This window comes from Monodon monoceros, unplaced genomic scaffold, assembly GCF_005190385.1.
Source record: "Monodon monoceros isolate NGI ecotype Baffin Bay Population unplaced genomic scaffold, NGI_Narwhal_1 Super_Scaffold_12, whole genome shotgun sequence".
In the NCBI taxonomy this organism is placed as follows: domain Eukaryota; kingdom Metazoa; phylum Chordata; class Mammalia; order Artiodactyla; family Monodontidae; genus Monodon; species Monodon monoceros.
In genome coordinates, this window is record NW_021703768.1 from 115044763 (window position 1) to 115063889 (window position 19127).

At 44.2% G+C, this 19127-nt stretch overlaps 1 protein-coding gene across 1 annotated transcript in view; it reads right to left on the reverse strand.

Annotated features, from left to right (window-relative positions):
• KLHL3 (kelch like family member 3) overlaps positions 1-19127 on the reverse strand; it is a 110651-nt gene that overhangs the window by 23459 nt on the left and 68065 nt on the right. Inside the window, exons 7-8 of the mRNA XM_029218957.1 lie at positions 11481-11597; positions 7621-7770 (exon numbers count right to left, since the gene is read on the reverse strand). Coding sequence (XP_029074790.1) covers positions 7621-7770; positions 11481-11597 — 267 coding nt within the window. The remainder of the gene's footprint in view (positions 1-7620; positions 7771-11480; positions 11598-19127) is intronic.

The following is a 19127-nucleotide window of genomic DNA, read 5'->3' on the forward strand; positions in this document are numbered from 1 at the left end:
AGCCAAGGTGCACGGACCACGAGGGGTGAAGAAGCAGCGGCGCGGGAGCAAGACCCAGGGAGGAGAGCGGGAGTGGGAAACGGACTTTGGAGTCAGACACATCTGCGCTCAAATACCAGCCCCGTCACTAACTAGCTGTGTGAACCTGGGCAGGCACTTAACCTTGCCAAGCTCGCTTCCATCACCTAAAATATCAGGATAATAAGATGTTTCTCCCATGGGTGTCAGGAGGCTTAAATGATATAAAGCATTTAGCACAGCGTTCGGTAAACAGCACATACTAAATGTTAACTTCTATTATTAGATCAACACCAGCATCATTGCTACCGTTTAAAGCAGCTGCTAAAACAGATTCCCAACAAACGGTAGAAAAGGACGCTTATGATCTGTGAACGGGAAAGTGAGCGCCAGTAATTCCAGGGATAATGACGGGGGGTTTTCAGGACCCCAGGGTGTTTCCCAGGGTCTTGCCTGGGTCCATTTAAAGGACCGAGATGAGGGAGGAGCAGTGTCCATCCGTGGGCCCGGCCCAGGTGAGAAGTCATCCTACCCACCCTGCCAACAGCCTTGTTTCCAACACTGTCTTCTGAAGGCAGGACAGACCAACTCAGGAGGAAGCCACCCACTTCCAGCCCAAATGGCTTTTTGGTGTCATTGTAAAGAGTTGAATAAAGATGTCAACTGCACTGAAATGACAGTGAAAAGTGCCAGATTCAGTACATCTCCAAAGGGTTTATTTGCATCTTCCTGGAACCTCATTTCTCTGCTGCCATCTGCAGCACAAGGTAACGCAGGAGTATCGTTGAGTGGCTGGGAGTCAGCCCCTGGTTGTCCATGGCAACCCAGCCTCAGGGAAAGTGCTGGGTGGTGAACGTGTGGGAGCCCAGATGATGCTACTAGCTGTTCTGGCTTGAGTATGTCAGTATGATCAATGCATATATGGCACAAGAAAAAAACACCCTTCTTAGCCTCTGCAGCTATCTCAAGGCAGAGTCTTGTTTCTTTCAGGGAGGAGGTTTGGCTGGCAAACAGGTTCTCTGCTGAGAATTGCTGAGAACAATGTGCAAATCTCTCTCCACCCCTTTGTTTCTCAAAGTCAGCTCTGTCAGAAAGCCAACTTGGACTGAATTCATGAAAGCACAAGCCAGCTGGCCCTTGGAATTCCTGTGGCCACTCCTCCAAGTAGCCCCATTGTCTCTCAACTTCTCTTCTTCCTCCTTTTATTTGGCCACTTGTATATTTCTACCTTACTTTCTCAGAGGGACTTCTTAAAAGTCCTCAGAGGGTAGGAATCAGGTTTCTTTCTACCCAGTACTCAAAGAATGTACTCAAAGTACACAAAAGCTAAAATGCTTTTGTGAAATGTGGAGGCAAGGTCTGAAGTCAGTCACCCTGGACTTAAATCTCAGCTTAGCTATTTACTAGCTGTGCTTCCAGATACATCGCAAATTCTTTGATATTCCTCCACTCAAGACATGGAACTTAATCACCACCCCCTCCCTTGAGTGTGGGGTAGACTTGCTGACTCACACCCAGGAAATAAAATACAGCAGATGTGATGGGACATCACTTTGAGAGAAGGTTATTTAAAGACTACAGCTTCTGTCATGGGCGTGCTCCCTCATTCTTTTGCTGTAGAATCACTCACTCTGGGGAAGCCAGCTGCCGTGTCATGAGGACACCCGAGGAGCTTATGGAGAGGCCTGTGGGGTGGGGAACTGATACCCACAAGCAAGCACAAGAGTAAGCTTAGAATCAGATCCTCCCCAAACAAGCCTGGGGGTGACTGCAGTCCCAACCAGCAGCTCGACTACAACCCCACGAGAGGCCCTGGGCCAGGATGACCCAGCTAAGCCTCTCCAGGATCCCTGCCCACAGAAACTAAGATAACAAACGTTTGCTGTGTTAAGCCACCAAGGTTAGGGTAATCTGAAATGCAGAAACTAATACACAGCGAGTAGGTGACATAACCCGAGATCCAACTTCCCCATGTGTAAAAGGGGGATAACGACAATTTTGAAAATCTTATTAGATAATAAATGTAAGTCACTCAGCTCAGCGCTTAGCACGTGCTCAGCAATTAGACCTGCTACTATCATCTTTGTGGGGTTAGTATCATGTCATGGTCAAAAGCAAAGACTTTGAGTTGGCCAGACCTATAAAGAACTCTTACAACTCAATAATTAGAAAATAATTTTTTAAATGGGGAAAGATTTGAACAAAGACTTCACCAGAGAAGACAAATAAATGGCAAATAAGCACATGAAAAGATGCTCAACATCATTAATCATTAGAGAAATGCACATTAAAACCACAATGAGATACGACCACATACCTACTAGAATGGCCAAATTGTTTTTAAATAGATAATACAAGGAGTGGTGAGACAGTTGAGTAACAAGAACTCTCATACGTTGCTGATGGGAAAGCACAAATGGCACAGTCATCTTGAAAGACAGTTTAGCAATTTCTTAAAAAGTTAAACTTACAGTTACCATTCAGCCCAACAATCCTACTCCCAAGAGAATTTAAAGTATTTACCCAAGAGAAATTAAAATACTTGTCCACACAAAAATCTGTAAGTGAATGTTCAAAGCAGCTTTATTTGTAATAGCCAAAAACTGAACACCCAAATGTCCATCAGCCAGTAAATGGATAAACAAATTACAGTCCATCCATACAATGGAATATTCCTTAGCAATATAAAGGAATTAACTCTTAATACGTGCAACAACATGGATGAATCTCAAAAACATGATGCAAAGAGAAATAAGGCAAGATCAAAAGGCTACATATGGCATAATTACGATACATTTATGACATTCTAGAAAAGAGAAGACTGTAAGGACAGAAATCAGATCAGTAGCTGTCAGGAGCTGGGGGTGGGAGAAGGCGCTTGACTACAAAGCAGCACAAGGGAAGTTTTTGGAGTGATTAAAATATTCTATATTTTGATGAGGATGGTGGGTATATGACTGCATGCATTTGTCAAAATTCATCAAACTGCATCCCTTTTTAAAAAGAGCAAATTTTACTGTGAATAAATTATTGTACCTCAATAAATAGGAATTTTTAAAAATATGGGATGTTGATAATGAGGAAAGCTACGCATGTGTGGGGGCAGAAGGTATATGGGGAATCTCTGTACCTTCCCCTCAATTTTTAAAAAAGTATTTATTGGGGCTTCCCTGGTGGCGCAGTGGTTGAGAGTCCACCTGCCGACGCAGGGGACACAGGTTCGTGCCCCGGTCCGGGAAGATCTCACATGCCGCGGAGTGGCTAGGCCCGTGAGCCATGGCCGCTGAGCCTGCGCGTCCGGAGCCTGTGCTCCACAACGGGAGAGGCTACAACAGTGAGAGGCCCGTGTACCAGAAAAAAAAAAAAAATGTATTTGGCTGTGCCACATCTTAGTTGCAGCCCACAGGATCTTTGTTGCTGCATGCAGGATCTTCATTGTGGCACAGGAGATCTTTAGTTGCACCATGCAGGATCTTAGTCCCTGACCAGGGATTGAACCCAGGCCCCCTGCACTGGGAGCATAGAGTCTTAACCACTGGATCACCAGGGAAGTCCCCCCTCAATTTTGCTATGAATCTAAAACTGCTCTAAAAATATAAAGCACTAACTTAAAAAAGAAGAAGTAAATGTATTAGAAATGCATCTCAGTGAGATGAATGAGATATTATAGAGCTTTAATTAAAGAATATTTTGATGTGAAAGAAAAAAAAGAAAGATGAAGAGAAGGAAGGAAGGGAGGGAGGGAGGGAGGAAGGAAGGAAAAATAGGGAGAGGGAAGCGAAAAGAAAGAAAAGAGAAAAGAAAAGGAAGAGAAAGAAAAGAATCTTTTTTTATCTGCCACCAAAACGTGAAAACCTGTCCCTGAAGGCAGTTTGGTACAAGACTTTGGAGTGGAACAGACCTTGTTCAAACCCCAGCTCTGCACTTACTAGCTGTATTATTGGGCAAGTTACTTAACCTCTCTGATTAAACTCTGTAAAGTAGGGATATGACTAGCACTGACCTATTATTATCATGATTTAATGAGATAAGGCACAGTCCATAATCCTCAAAGTGACAGCTCCCCCCAGCACACCCCACTCCTCAAACCCACAGTGGAGATCTTGTTAACTCAAGTGCCCACACAATGGTGACAGGAGTAGAGGTTGAGAAGCAGCATGGACAATATAACCTTAAATCATTTAAGGACTAAAGCTGGGGGAACAATGAGGCAAAGAGCAGCAACGCCTTTTTTAAAATTCCTTCAACAGATTCAAAGGAAGTCATGGTGCCAGTCGCCTGCAGAAGGCCACGTGCTCAGAAACCTAAACATTTTCATTTGGAAAATAAATGGTTCCTAAGGAGTAGAGGTGACAGGGGGACAACTTTGGCCTCCTGAAACAGGGGGTGGACTCTTCTCAATTATAGAATCAATATCTGGGAAGGGACACAAGGTATGTTGCAGAGGTGGGGAGCGGGGGGGGGGGGGGGGGGGGGGTTGTCTCAAGCATGCTTAGTCCAGGCTCAGATACAAACTTGGCTTTGATTTTCAAAACTGTCTTTTCATGGGTGTATGCTGTAAAAGCCAGACATGGAGCCTAGAAAAGGAGAGGCCACTGGGTAGGGTCACCACACAAAGAAAATGGGCCAGCTCTGCACCATTTCCTTAGTTCCCGAATACACTCCCCAGGAAAAGACGTCATTAACCTGATATTAGATAGGATGAGAACCTCAGTTTTCAAAGAGAAAAGTCACAGACAAGCAATAAGGCCAGCTGAAAACCCGGGATATAAAAAAACCGCCTGCACACAAAACAACAGTGCACCTTAGAATCAATATTCTCCAGACACAAAGCTGGTAGAAATTTAGATCATAATGAGGGTGATATTCAAGTCCATGGGAGAGAGAGATTATTTAATAAGATAACTTTGAGGCAACAGCCTCATGATCTGCAATACAAATAAACCTGAATTCCTACCCTCACTCTTTACACCAAAACAAATTCTAAGTGCATCAAAGATTCAAACATAAAACAGAAATCATAAAAGTACTTGAAGAAAACACAGAGTATTTTTTTTTTAAATCTCAGAGCAGGGAAAACATTTCTAAGCAAAACCTAAGCTATAAAGCAGAAGATAGATTAATTTGACTACTTATTATTTTTCGGGATTCAAAATGTTACAAACAAGTTTAGAGACAAACTACAAACTAAGAAAAAAATATGTAAAACACATACAAGGGCCTAAACTCTTTAAAAAGAGCATGTAAAAACCATTAATTTAAAAAATACAGTCTAACAGAAAAATGGGCAGAGGACATGAACAGGGAATTTCCACACCCCCCAAATATACAAATGCCAATAATCCTTTGAAACCAAGATTAATCTTACTCACAATTAAAGAAATGCAAACCAAAACAAGATGCCATCTTCTAAAGGATATTTGACACATATATGTTTAGATATTTTAAAAAATGGAAATTATTGCAAGGCCCATCAATAGATGACAGTTACATAAATAATAGCACATAAATATAATTAAATGCCATGCACCTATTACAATTTAAATACTGTTTTTACCCATAGTGATAACATTGAATGCAGTCTGTAGCATCTGGTTGAGTAGGAGAAAAAGATTTCCATCTGTGTAGCAAGAGTCCATTTATCTAAAAGTGTACAGTTTGACCTATTTGTGAATAAGTGCACAGAGATACGTCTGGAAGAAAATTCATCAAAATGATAGCAGTGACTGTCCCTGGGTGGAAGGATTTCAGGTGATTTTTACTTTATTTTGAAATCCTTTTAATAATCTACAATGAGCATACATTTCTATAATCAAAGAAAGCTAAGTTATTTTCATTTTGAAAAATATGAAGAAGTTTTGATGCAATGTTCCAACAAAACAAAACGCATCAACATGCAATAAGGCAAATGGTCCCAAGGCTGAGACCCATGCCCTGTGGCTGTCCCTCCTAGCTGGCACTGTGCAACAGGAGGCAGACAGGTAGGTAAAAATCAGGTTTACAAAGGTGGAGCAGGTACAGGATGGTAAGGGTTCAAGAACAGGTTTGCAGCGGGAGAAAGACTCAATTCAAAACCTGATTCCAGGGGGTTTCCCTGGTAGCACAGCGGGTAAGAATCCGCCTGCCAATGTAGGGGACAGGGGTTCGAGCCCTGGTCTGGGAAGATCCCACATGCCGCGGAGCAACTAAGCCCATGCGTCACAACTACTGAGCCCACGTGCCACAACTACTGAAGCACGAGCACCTAGAGCCCATGCTCTGCAACCAGAGAAGCCACCACAATGAGAAGCTCATGCACCACAACAAAGAGTAGCCCCCGCTCACCGCAACTAGAGAAAGCCCACGCGCAGCAATGAAGACACAACGCAGCCAAAAATAAATAAATAAATGTATTAAAACAAAACCAAAAAAAACCTGGTTCCACCACATTAGCTGTGTTGACTTTGGGCAAGTCAGTTAATCTCTCTGACCCTCAGTTTCCTCCTTCCTGAACTAGGATAACTGCCTCTACTTTCTATGCGATATCTTCAGCTCACTGCTTGGCACACAGTAAGTACTCAATAAATGTCAGCTGCTTATATTATCTGGGACATTTGTAACCTTTGTTCACATTGCAACCACTATGTTCTCCATGATCTGGGGTCACAGAGCAGAGTGGAGAGAAGCAAACCTCAGAAAATCCAAATATCTGGTCTTGGACAACATGCTTCTCTAGCCCCATGAAACCCTTCCTGGAAGCAGCAGGCGAGGAGTAAGGCAGCCAACCGCAAAGAGGAAGAGAAGGACAAGGCAAGGAATCCCTGGGTGCTGCCTACTTGTAGTGGATGAGCCAACACGACTCATTCCTCTCCTCTACCCTTCCTCCTGGGTTGGCTGGGACCTCCCCCTAGACTTCATGTTAGGATCCTGGAAAGACGACTCGAATGCCAAGGTAGAAAGGCCTTGAGAGACCATCTAGTGCAGCATCCTTCACTCTACATGTGAGGAACCTGAGGACCACGGAGGGGTGGGGACTTGCAGGGAACCAGAGAGCCAGTACCCAGCACAGACCTTCCATCATGGTGTCCCCTCCTACGCTCATCCTTCCCTCCCCCTGCCTGCCCCCTCACATGCTCTCATCTCCCCCATATCTTTCCCCCACTTCCTTACCTGTAGGACTCCTTAAGGGCCCCTTTCTCCTCTGGCAGCCCTAATTGTCCTTTATGGCTCTGTGGTGAGGGGAGAAACCAGACTAGGACTGTTCTGACTCAAAGAATGGCCTAGAAAGAGGACTGCTGTGGCCAACACTACGTCAAGACCCACCCAGCTACTCCTCTGCTTCCAAAAGAAACAGAGCCCATACCACGGTGTAAAACAGGAAGGGAAGAAGAAAGAGACCTGAGTTATTCACAATCCTTCCTGGTGACAGTGAAGGTTACCTTGAAACCCTTAGGAAAGGAAGACCCCGGAAGAGAGAGGTACCAGCAGACTCCATCTCCTAGGTGGTAAATACAACCGAGATGCAGGGCAGCCATGTGTGAGGAGAGACTTGGAGACAGGAGTACAAGGCCATTTTCCCAGATCACAGTTCCAACTCTTGGCAGTGACTGGGCTGGGGCTTACCTTGGGCAGGCTAACTGGAGTCCTGGGCTTCGTCCTTGGGTTTTTAATCAAGAGCCTCTGATCCAGAGGGAGAAGATGATATTTCATGGCCTCGATGAGGAAGTCCTTACAGGTGTTGTTATTCTTTATCAAAGCTTCTTCTTCAACTGTCTAGAGGTAATAACCCATAGGTGATCCTGGTGCAGAACTCGGCCCCATTTCCCAAGCCATCTCCCTGGGCTGAGTCATTCCTGTACTCTCACACTCATTCGTTCCCATACCGCACCATCTCAGACCCTAAGACAAAGGTCCACAGAGTTACAGCTTAGTGCCCACCTCCTGCATCTCAAGAGAACAATGGAGTAGGTGATTAAGCTCTGGCATCAAGCAGACAGGGATACAAATCCCAGCTCTACCATTTAACTCCTCTGATCCTCAGTTTCCTCATCTGTAAGATGTAAGATGGGCATATTAAAGTCCCCCACAACCTCACAGGTTGTGTTTGTTTGTTTGTTTGTTTATAGGCTTAACGAGATTATGCAAAACAAAGACAACTGATTGTCCCTAAAGCTTCTTTCCACATGCCTTCTGGTTGGAATGTATTATAATGTTTAAGGCAAATGGCCAGATATTTGAGAGAAGGAGAGGGAGGGAAAGAGGAAAACAGTGGGATGCATCGGCCAACCTTTGGAGGCACTGGGTATAATAAGGTGATATTCAAGAAGAAGAATTCATATTCATTATCTTACAGTGCAAGCCTCAGGGAGAAGTGTCCAGTGAGGCACTCTCCAACAGAGCAGTGGTATCAGAGCAGAAAGAATGTCCTGCACAAAAGTCCCACCAACTGACCTCCACTTGGACTGCATCTAAGCTGGGGCTGTGGCTTCTTCATGCCTTATTCTGGAGCCAAGGACTTAAGCAGGTGCTCAGCAAGTGTGGGCCTAAATATTTCACAAGCAAAGCTAAGGATGAACCACGCTGGTACTCTGACTCTCAAATCTCCACCCTTGGGCACAGGTCAGATTGCTACGTGGCATATCTGTAAGGGGTAGTGTGGTCTTCAGAGGCTACTCCATGTCTTCTTTGCTGGAGTGTTTGGGAGCTGTTGGCAAGGTCAGTTCCATTCAGCAGCTAACAGTGATTGAATGTCTCCTGGTTGGGCAGCTCAGTGCTGGACCCGGGGGAGAAAATGATGCACAAGACAAGGGTTCTGACCCAGAGGCCCTCAGGTCCAGTCAGAGAATGAGAAGGGCCTCCCCACCTCAATTATCTCAGCCCTCAAGCTGTCATGCACAGGCCTGGCTGAGCCGCTCCTGGGTCCCCCACCTGTAACTAGGAATGGGAATGCGGCCAGGGCCATCACCTGCTGGGTAGTGTTGGAGTTGGCAGGAAAAGAAGGATCAGTGAGGGCGCCTGTGTTATCTCTGGACACCTCCTTCCCCACAGACTATCCCCAGGGACACTCCGTTTTCTTGGAAGGTTTTTTTTCCCTCCTACTGAGGGATTGAGGCAGGTAGGGACAAATCATAAACGTTTGGGGTCGGTTAAAAATGAAAAAGGGTGGGAGAGGATCTCTTTAAAAGCTTGGGAAGAAGGAAAAATGCATGAGTAGCTACTGCTCCCAAAGAACTCATTCGGCTTGAATGAAAAGCTCCCTGAGAGAGTTAGTACTTCATGGGTACAGAGTTTCAATTTGGGATGATGAAAAAGTTTTAGAAATGGGTATGGTGATGGTTGTACAGCACAGTGAATGCAATTAATGCCACTGAACTGTACACTTAAAATGGTTACCATGATGAAGTTTATATTGTACATATTTTATCACAAGGACAAATTTTTAAATAAGATATGGCATGTTACACATTTGGCACAATATTTGTAAATATTTAATAAAAGCCTAATAAAGGTTAGCTATTAAAAGAAAACAGCAACAACAACAACAAAACAACTCCCCCAGAAGTCAGTGTTGGTACAGGTCTGCCCAGAGCTTTCCTTTCTCTCAGCCTCCTCCTCTACCATCAGCCATCCCCAGTGGTTAGACTAGTTTGACATTTCAAGGTCAAATGAGTGTTTTGCGGGGGGCGGGGGGGGGTTGGTTTTTCTTTAACATTTTTATTGGAGAAAATGAGTGTTAATGAAACATCTCCTTCCAGAGGTGTTCTGAAAAAAAAAAAAAAGTCCCACACAACAGTTCTCATGCACATTGTCTCTGAGCTCCTCCTTCTCCAGATCTAAACCTGACCTTGCCCTAATAACCCAGGAACTATTTCCTAAAGTCTTCATTAAATTTCCATTGTGGGTACCTGACGGAGGTTGTGCGTAGGGGTATCTAAAGCCCCTTTAGCTTTCTCCGGAACCCAAGTCCACAAACCGCCCTTCCTCCTTGTGAAAGTGAGACTGTGCTGGAGGCCAGGTGTCCGCCTTCACCGGTGGTTAGGCCCCACTCAGGATAGTGGGAGGTTTGGCTCTGACACGGGGAGCTCAGGTGGGTTCAGTGCCTCTGCTGAGGGGGCCTCTCCTACACGAAGGATGTGCGGCCACCAGGTGGCAGTGGTGCCATCCAAAGTGTAAAACGCAGGGCATGTATGAAGGCCTGAGAATATACGCCCCGGCCCCTGAGAAGAGGGCTAAGGTTCAGAGATTCAGAGACCATTCCACTGACTCCTGAGGCCTCTGATCAACAGCACCACAAGATGAAGACTTTATAAGTGCTGGTAAGGATACTCTCTCCCGCTACTACCAACGGTAGCAGTGGTCGTGAAGACCATAGAGATATCACTGAACACAGGGTTGTAGGCTTTACATGGTTTATCTCATTCTATCCCCAAATGACCCTATAAGGGCAGGGGCTATTTTCACCAGATGAGAAGACAGAGGCTTAGCAAGGCTGAGGATTTGCCCAGTGTCTTACGGTCAAGAAGTGACAGAGCTCAGCTGCTGGGCTGCTGAACCTGCTCTTATCCCGGCTTCACATCTGCCATTCCTCCCAGGGACTTCTTGAGGACGGCTGAGGGCTGGCCTACTGCCTTGGCACTTGTTATTTGTCTATTTAAGTTTTATCCTCTGCCTGCCTGGAAAACATCTAATGCCACTGACACTACAAAGTTAAGTCATGTAAAATATACAAACAGAAGAGAAAGTATTAAAGGTGGCGCCTGCTTAGGGAAGGTGGGTGGTCTAGAGCCAGACAGACTTGGATTTGAATCCTAACCCTGCCACTTACTAGCTGGTGACTCCAGATAAATCCCAACCTCCATAAGCCTCACAGCCCACATTTGTAAAAAGGGGATGTTAACCTCTGCTCACAGGGTTGTTACAAGGATTAAATGAGAAAATATGTGGCGCCATGTTTTAGAGGAAGCAGATGCAGTATGTATTCCAGGCACTTGAGAAGAGCTGGTTTTTACAGTCCTGAATTGGGCCCCAAGTTGCCTAACACGAAGGCAAAAAGGGAACATAGAAACATGATGGAAATGACCCTTCTTGCTTCAGTTCTGTACAACAAAAACAGCTAATAACTTCTGTTGAACATGTGTCATCCCCAGCTCCATGCTAACACCTGAACCGCATCCTTACAGTTCCTTTGGTCCTCACAACAACCCTGCTGGGCTCTAGTATAATTTTCCCTTCTAGAGAAAAAGAAACTGAGGCTTAAAGCTAAGAAGTAGAAGAGGAGGAACTAAACCTTAGTGTCTCATTCCCAAACCTATGCTCTTAAACCTTACACTACCATGCCTCACACTGAACCCAGTGGGCTGGTGCCCTCACTCCACAGAAAGGACCCAGGAAACTCACCACTCCATACAACCGGGGTTGCCCACTGCTACTCCTAGGAGGCTTGGGTGAGCAGGGAAGTGCTTGGCTCTTCACATAGCACTCACCTGGACAAGGTAATCCCTCGGTAAGAGAGGGAGACGGACGTGTTCCATCAGCTTTGCCATGTGCTCTAAACGGGTTTCTTTCTCGTAATTGATCCATGAAATCACAGCTTCAAATACCTGTAAGGAAAATCAACATAGGTAACTTTTGCAAAGAGGCATTAACTTTAAACAGCTTTCAAACAACTTCCTCAACCTGAAAAAAGAAAGAAAAGTTACAAGTCATCCACAAAGGTGTTTAGGCTAATGTAAACACCTTTAAATTTAATACTTAAAATAAAACAAAAACACAAAGTCTCTACTATCTGACGTCAGAGAGTGCTCTCTCTCTCACACACACACACAGGTACGCTAAGAAAAACCTGCTACCCCAAACACAGAATCATCAAGGTTCATCGCAAAACAAAAATAAATTCCAATAGTTACCTCAGGGTAGAAATACAGAGCAGTAACTGAACCAAATTTTACGAAGACTGTCCAAGAGGACCAGAAGCCCTGGGGGCAATATCATCATCCCCATCACACACCCCCGTCTCTTCATCTATCTCCCATGTTCATTTAATGCAGAACAAAAAGAATAAAGATATCCTCTGCAAAAGCTGGCTGTAATGGTGAATGTGACACTGAATGACAGAAAATGGCAAAAATTTCTCCTTGGGTCAACCCTCTCCTTTGAGGAGAGATTTCATTTCTATACAAATCAAAATGGGGCTTCGAAGCAAAAAGGGGAATCTATGGTTTGGATGTTTGCCTTACTCAAGGTTAAGTTCAAATTCAAACTCTGCACTACCATATACACAGAGACACGTAAACTTCAATGTTGGTAAGACAGCGGGGAAACCACCACTGTTAATGGAAACTTAACTAACGCGGCTTAAGAAGGGAAGGAAGAATTTGGCAATATCAATCAAAAATTCAAATGTGCATATCTTTGACCTAGAAATATCACTTCTAGAGCTCTAGTCAACAAAAACATTCACAAAAGTGGTGCAGGAATATGTGTTCCAAGATGTTTGCTGCAGCGTTTTTGTAACAGGATAAAAAAGGAAACAATCCAAAATCCACTAGTGGAGAAATTATTAAACTAGTATCGATACCATGGGATATTTTCAGCTCTTAAAAAACAATAATAACAATAACAAGTAGTAATAAGACAAAACACTTTCTTGCGCCAGAAAGCAAGAAAGTGCTCAAAGATTAAGGGGGACACAACGAACAGACACAGAGCGAGCTAGATGGCGCTTTTTCATTGCCGACGTCTGGGACAATTCAAACATCAAAAAGAATAATGAAGAAATCAGTTCTGCGCTGACTGGGAAGGGGCCAAAGGAAATTTCTTCTGGTAATGGATATGTTCTTTATCTTGATAGGGCAGGAGCTATGTAAGCATAGGCATCTGTCAAAAGGAATCTAATTTTACACTTAATATCTATACATTTCACTGTGTGTAAATCGTACCTCAATTTAAAATACTTTTAGTTAAAAGAAAAGGATAGTAATGAATCGTAACCCAAAGAATAAAAAAAGAGTCCATGAGTCCGTAAGGACACTTTAAAAAGTGTGGGAAGGGCTGCTCTTCCCAGCAAAATGTCTTCTAATAAGGTAAAAGGGATGACAGAATAAGAAAAACATTGTTTTGCAACCACCAATGTAATAACTGATTCAGCAAAGATCGTCCATAGATGCTGAAATCATTGGGTGAAAAGTTGTTGGGAAAAAAGATATTCACGGTTCTCAAAGTGTCACCTGACAGATTACTTATTCACTACATGGGGAGAGTGGGGGTGCTTCAAACGGGTATATCTGACAAATACCACCTTTAACAAGTGGTCAGGGCTTCCCTGGTGGCGCAGTGGTTGAGAGTCCGCTTGCCGATGCAGGCGACACGGGTTCGTGCCCCGGTCCGGGAAGATCCCACATGCCGTGGAGCAACTGGGCCTGTGAGCCATGGCCGCTGAGCCTGCGTGTCCGGAGCCTGTGCTCCACAACGGGAGAGGCCACAACAGTGAGAGGCCTGCGTACCGCACAAAAATAAATAAATAAATAAATAAATAAAAAACAAGTGGTCAAAGTCAGCACCACTAATAAATAGGACAAATTTATATTATTGTGTTAGCCAAAAAGTGCCTTCGGTTTTTAAGTAAAAATAAAAGACACATTTTTCATTTTCACCAATAACTTTATTGAACAACATATTCACCGTTTTGTTCCACTACCTTCCGACATTTTTCAGGCAACTTCATAATTGCATCTTCCCAAAACTTTGTATCTTTTTGAGCAAAGAACTGTCCCAGATGCCTTTCACAGTCTTCCAGGAAATTGAATTTTTTTCCATTAACAGAATTTTGTAAAGACCTAAATAAATGGAAATCCAAAGGCGCACTGTCTGGTGAATACGGCTGATGAATCAGAACTTGCCAGCCAAGCTGTAACAGTTTCTGCCTTGTCATCAAAGAAACATGTGGTCTTGCGTTATCCTGATGGAAGATTATGCATTTTCTGTTGACTGATTCTGGAGGCTTTTCGTTGAATGCTGCTTTCAGTTGGTCTAACTGGGAGCAGTACTTGTGAGAATTGTTTGGTTTTCCGGAAGGAGCTCATAATAGAGGACTCCCTTCCAATCCCACCATATACACAACATCACCTTCTTTGGATGAAGACCGGCCTTTGGTGTGGTTGGTGGTGGTTCATTTCGCTTGCCCCACGATCATTTCCATTCCACATTATTGTACAGTATCCACTTTTCATTGCCCATCACAATTTGCTTTAAAAACAGAACGTTTTCATTACATTGGAGTGGAGAATCACATGCAGAAATGTGGTCAAGAAGGTTTTTTTCACTTAATTTATGTGGAACCCAAACATCAAAGCGATGAACACAACCAAGCTCATGCAAATGATTTTCAACACTTGATTTGGGTATTTGAATAAGTCAGCTCTCTCCCATGTAATACAACGTTGATTGTTCTCAATTAATGTCTCAATTTGATCGCTATCAACTTCAACTGGTCTACCCCACCGTGGAGCATCATCCAGCGAGAAATCTCCAGCACAAAACTTCACAAACCACTTTTGACATGTTCGATCAGTCATAGCACCTTCTCCATACACTGCACAAACCTTTTTTTTGCGTTTCAGTTGGTTTTTACCTTTCTTGAAATAAGAAAGCATAATATGCCGAAAATGTTGCTTTTCTCCTTCCATCTTCAATATTAAAATGGCTACACAAAAATTCACCGATTTTGATGTCTTCTTTTTTTTAATGCATGCAAATATGACAGCTGTCACAATACAATCTAACAAAATTGTTTCAAATGAAGTTAAAGACAACTAAGTGGGACTTCCCTGGTGGTCCAGTGGTAAAGAATCCGCCTTCCAATGCAGGGAATGCGGGTTCGATCCCTGGTCAGGGAACTAAGATTCCACATGCTGCAGGGCAACTAAGCCTGCGTGTCACAACTACCGAGTTTGTGCGCCTCAACTGGAGAGCCTGCGTGCCACAAACTACAGAGCCCACATGTTCTGGAGCCCGAACGCTACAACTACAGAGCCCACGCACCTTGGAGCCCGCGTGCCACAACTAAAGAGGGAGAAAAAACCCCACATGCCACAACTAGAGAGAAGCCCACGCGCCACAGCAAAGAGCCCACATGCTGCAATGAAAGATCCCGCATACCTCAACAAACATGCCATATGCCACAACCAAGACCCGATGCAGCCAAAAATAAATTTTAAAAATAAATAAATAATAAATCTTAAGAAAAACAAAAAACTAAGTGCTACTAGAGCCATCTTATGGAAAAAACCGAACGAACCTTTTGGCCAACCCAATACATTCCTGAATGTGATTTAATGAGAGGGAAACAGCATCCCCTAGGCAGCATTCTTTCTAAAATGTTTAACCTGAATCTTATAGTGAGGAAACAATCAGACAACTCCATGTGTGGGACACTCTACAACACAGGTGTCCTGGATTCTTCGAAACTGTTAGCATTATGAAAACCACTTAAAAAAAAAAAGGCAGGGAGATAGTTCTAGATTAAGGGGATTTAGAGACATGAGAACTAAATGGGAGGCATGATCCTTGTTTGAATCATGGATTAAAAAGAAACAACCGTGAAAGACTTTTTCTGAGACTGTTAGGAAATTTGAATGCTGACTAGATATTTCTTTGGTATGATAATGGTTTATGGCTAGAAAAGGGAATTTCCTTGTTCTTAGGAGGTGCAAGCTAAAATACTTAGGGGTAAAGTATCATGATGTCTGCAATTTACTGTCAAATGGTTCAGCAAAATAAAAGATTAAATAGATAGAAAGAGAAAGCAAGTGAAGCACAACGTTAACAAATGGTGAATCTAGGTAAAGAGTATATGAATGTTCATTCTTTCCAACTTTAGTATAGGTTTGGAATTTTTCAAAATAAAAAGTGGAAGGGAGAAGAAAAGGACACAACCAAACTGGTGTAAATGATTTTCAGTGCTTGATTTGGATATTTTGAGCTATGTCAGCTATCTCCCGCGTGGTATAATGTTGATTGTTCTCAATTAATTTCTCAATTTGATCTCAATCCTACAACAAAATTTACAATTTCAAAATTCAAAGTTGAAAGCTATATCTCCCGGGGTGCGTAAAAAACCTCCAATTTTTCTTACCCTAACTATATTTTTGTGTGTATTGATATGTTAATAATGCTTTGGCCCTATTTCCTAAACATATACTTAAGTCAGGCTAAGCATACTCAGATTGAACAAGGTATCAGGAAGGAATCCGTCAGAAAGGGAAGGGAAGGGAAGAGAGATGAGTGGAATGGAACAGAAGGGAAGGAGCAGTATGTATGTATAGTTTGCTACCATTTCTATATAAAATAACCTATATGTGTACAAACATAGACACACACACACACCATGGAAATTCTCCTTGTCTAGTTCATTTTTTTTTAATTATTAACTGTCACAGAGCTATGTGTCTCACCCTTATCACATTATTTTGTAAACAGTTGTGTGTTTCTTCAAGTAGCCCTTAAGATCCCTGAAACAGGGACCTTGTCTTACTTGCTGGCGCATAACACATACTCAAATATGTTTTAATGAATGAATGGACAAATGAGTTCAGAATAAGCATGTAAGCAGGCTGGAACAGACAGCAGGACTGGGGAAGCAGAGGCTGGTATCTTGGTGGGGAGGGCAGAGCCAGGCCACAGACCAAAGGATGCTGGAGACTCCTTGCTTTTGCTGCGTTAGGAGGTGAGCAGCCATGGTTCTGTTCTGCCCTGCACTGTGGTTACCCACACTTCCTTCCACTTCCCTTTACTGGACTGTAACTCTTGCAGGGTGAGAAGTATACCAGCTCTGTCTCTGCACTTCCTGCCGCTGAGCACAATGCCAGGTGACTGGTTGAGAAAGCTTTCATGAAGAATGAACTGCAAGGCCTTGAGTAGGTAGGATTTACTGATCACGCCCTTCCCTGTCAACCAGCTTAGTCTTTGTTATAAAAGCTGCAAAGCAGGCTGAGTCTAATGACGTTGATATTTAACCTTATCTTTATTTTTGGCTTGACTTGTCTAACTGGTTCCACTCAGTTGCACTGTTTACCTACTCAGCTGTGAAAGCCACGGCACTCGGCAGCAACGGTGACCTTCTCAGCAGCTAGAGAAGGCTGCATATTTTTTTCATTTAGACATCATGCTTGGAAAATAAGCAAATAAACTTCCAAGTAGCCTATGTGCCTAAAATCACTCCCAACGGCCCCTGCCATCAAAGGACTGGCCAAGGCAAAGGGGCAACAGGTAGCAGCAGCAGCAGCTCATGTCCATGCTGTGTCAGGCCCTGAGCCACACTCCCCAGAGACACTGTAACCACGGACTCTCCTGACGGCCACTGAGTAGACACTCCTGCCCCTTATTGACTGACTCATCCAAGTCCAGAGGCAGAAAGCAGCAGGGCTGGGCCCACACAAGCCCATCTCCAGGGCTCAGGCTCTTACCTGTTATTCTCAGCAGCTACCCAGCTGGCAAACCTCAGCCAACAGGCCACATGCACCTGTTTTTGTAAATAAAATTTCCCTGGAACACAGCCACACTCACTCATGACAAATCATCTATGGCTGCTTTCACACTTCAACAGCAGAGCTGAACTGAGGCTCTGTGGCCCACAAAAGCCTAAAATATTTACTGTCTGGCCCTTTAAAGGAAAACTGTGTCAACCCCTGGTCTGTAAAATCTAAGCAGAGACCCTGTGGCCTCAATCATGAGACAGGGTGATGTCTACTTGGATGAAAATACTTTTCATGGGCCCCACGATGAAATAATTGGCTGCCCACACGGCACGCTTAGGGTTTCACTTTTAGACAAAGAAATAGCATCATTTCCTCACTGCTTCATGTTCCAGAACCAATTTCTTGAGTGCTACGAGGTTGCTATGTGGAAAGGAGATGGAGGAAATTGGATTTCATCGTCCTCGGCTCACACCTCCAACATAAGCACAAGCCTTGGCCAGAAAATACCAGATGAACCCGATCCTTCTACCCCACCCCCTAAGTCACTGAGACAGCCAAGCCAGATGTTCCTGCACACTGAGTAAAGGGGGGAGCCCTTCACTGGCAAGGGGAAAGGTCCAACAGCTCACGGGATCCCAACCAGGGATTCAACCCGGGCCATGGCAGTGAAAGGCCAGAGTCCTAACCACTAGGCCACCAGGGAACTCCCAACAAGCTCTTGAATAGTAATGAGTAAGGGTCTCCCCATCGGGGTGGGGGTTCATTAATAAAGACCAGGGGCCTGGGTGGCAGACACAGCCAGCTTCAAATCACAGAGCTGTCTATTGTCAATAAGCCTTAGTCTCCTCCTCTCCAAATGGCCTTGAGAGCCGTTGTAAGCATTAGAAATGATATGCAAAACAGTATGCTGGGTAAAAGAAGTCAGGCACAAAAGCATGCACACACCAGGATTCCATTTATACAGAGTTCAAAAACTGGCAAAACTGATCTACTGAGAAGTCAGAACAGTAGCTTGGCTTCTTGGGATGGGGGGCAGTGACTGGGAGGAAGGCCTGGAGCTCTGTTCCTTGATCTGGATGCTGGCTTTGTGGGTGTTGCACTTTGTAAAAAGTTGAACTGTGCACTTTGCATTTGCTCATGTCTCTGAGCTTACTCCAAGCTCACTTACTCTGAGCTTTTTTTCAGCGATGTGTGAAATAGTCACAGTGAGCAGCCAAGATAGATTTTTGGTCCTAGCATGGTGGTACTCCCGCCATAGGCACTTACTGAACTGCGCTCTCCAAAGGAGAGCAGTAAGAAGGGTAACACTGACTCGGGGGCCCAGGCCACATCATTGTCTGCAGGCTAAGGATTTGGCAACTCGAATGCTGACCTCAGAGTGTGGCAGGGCTGCCAACAGCTCGGCCTAAGCACAGGATGTACTTCTTTGGGCGCTGGATGATACCTCAGCAGCAAGCACTGAAGCCCAGCCTACTGGCTGAGGAGCTCCTGCCCACACCCCAGACCGACCACCGGTGCTGGCGGGAGAGGCTAGGAATTCAGACAGGAGAGCCTGCAACACTAATGATCCCAGGAGACAAGGTCCAAGCCCTTCCAGGAGATAAAATATCAGAATCTGTCCCCTGATGAGAGTTTTAGGAGATAAAAGTACATAAA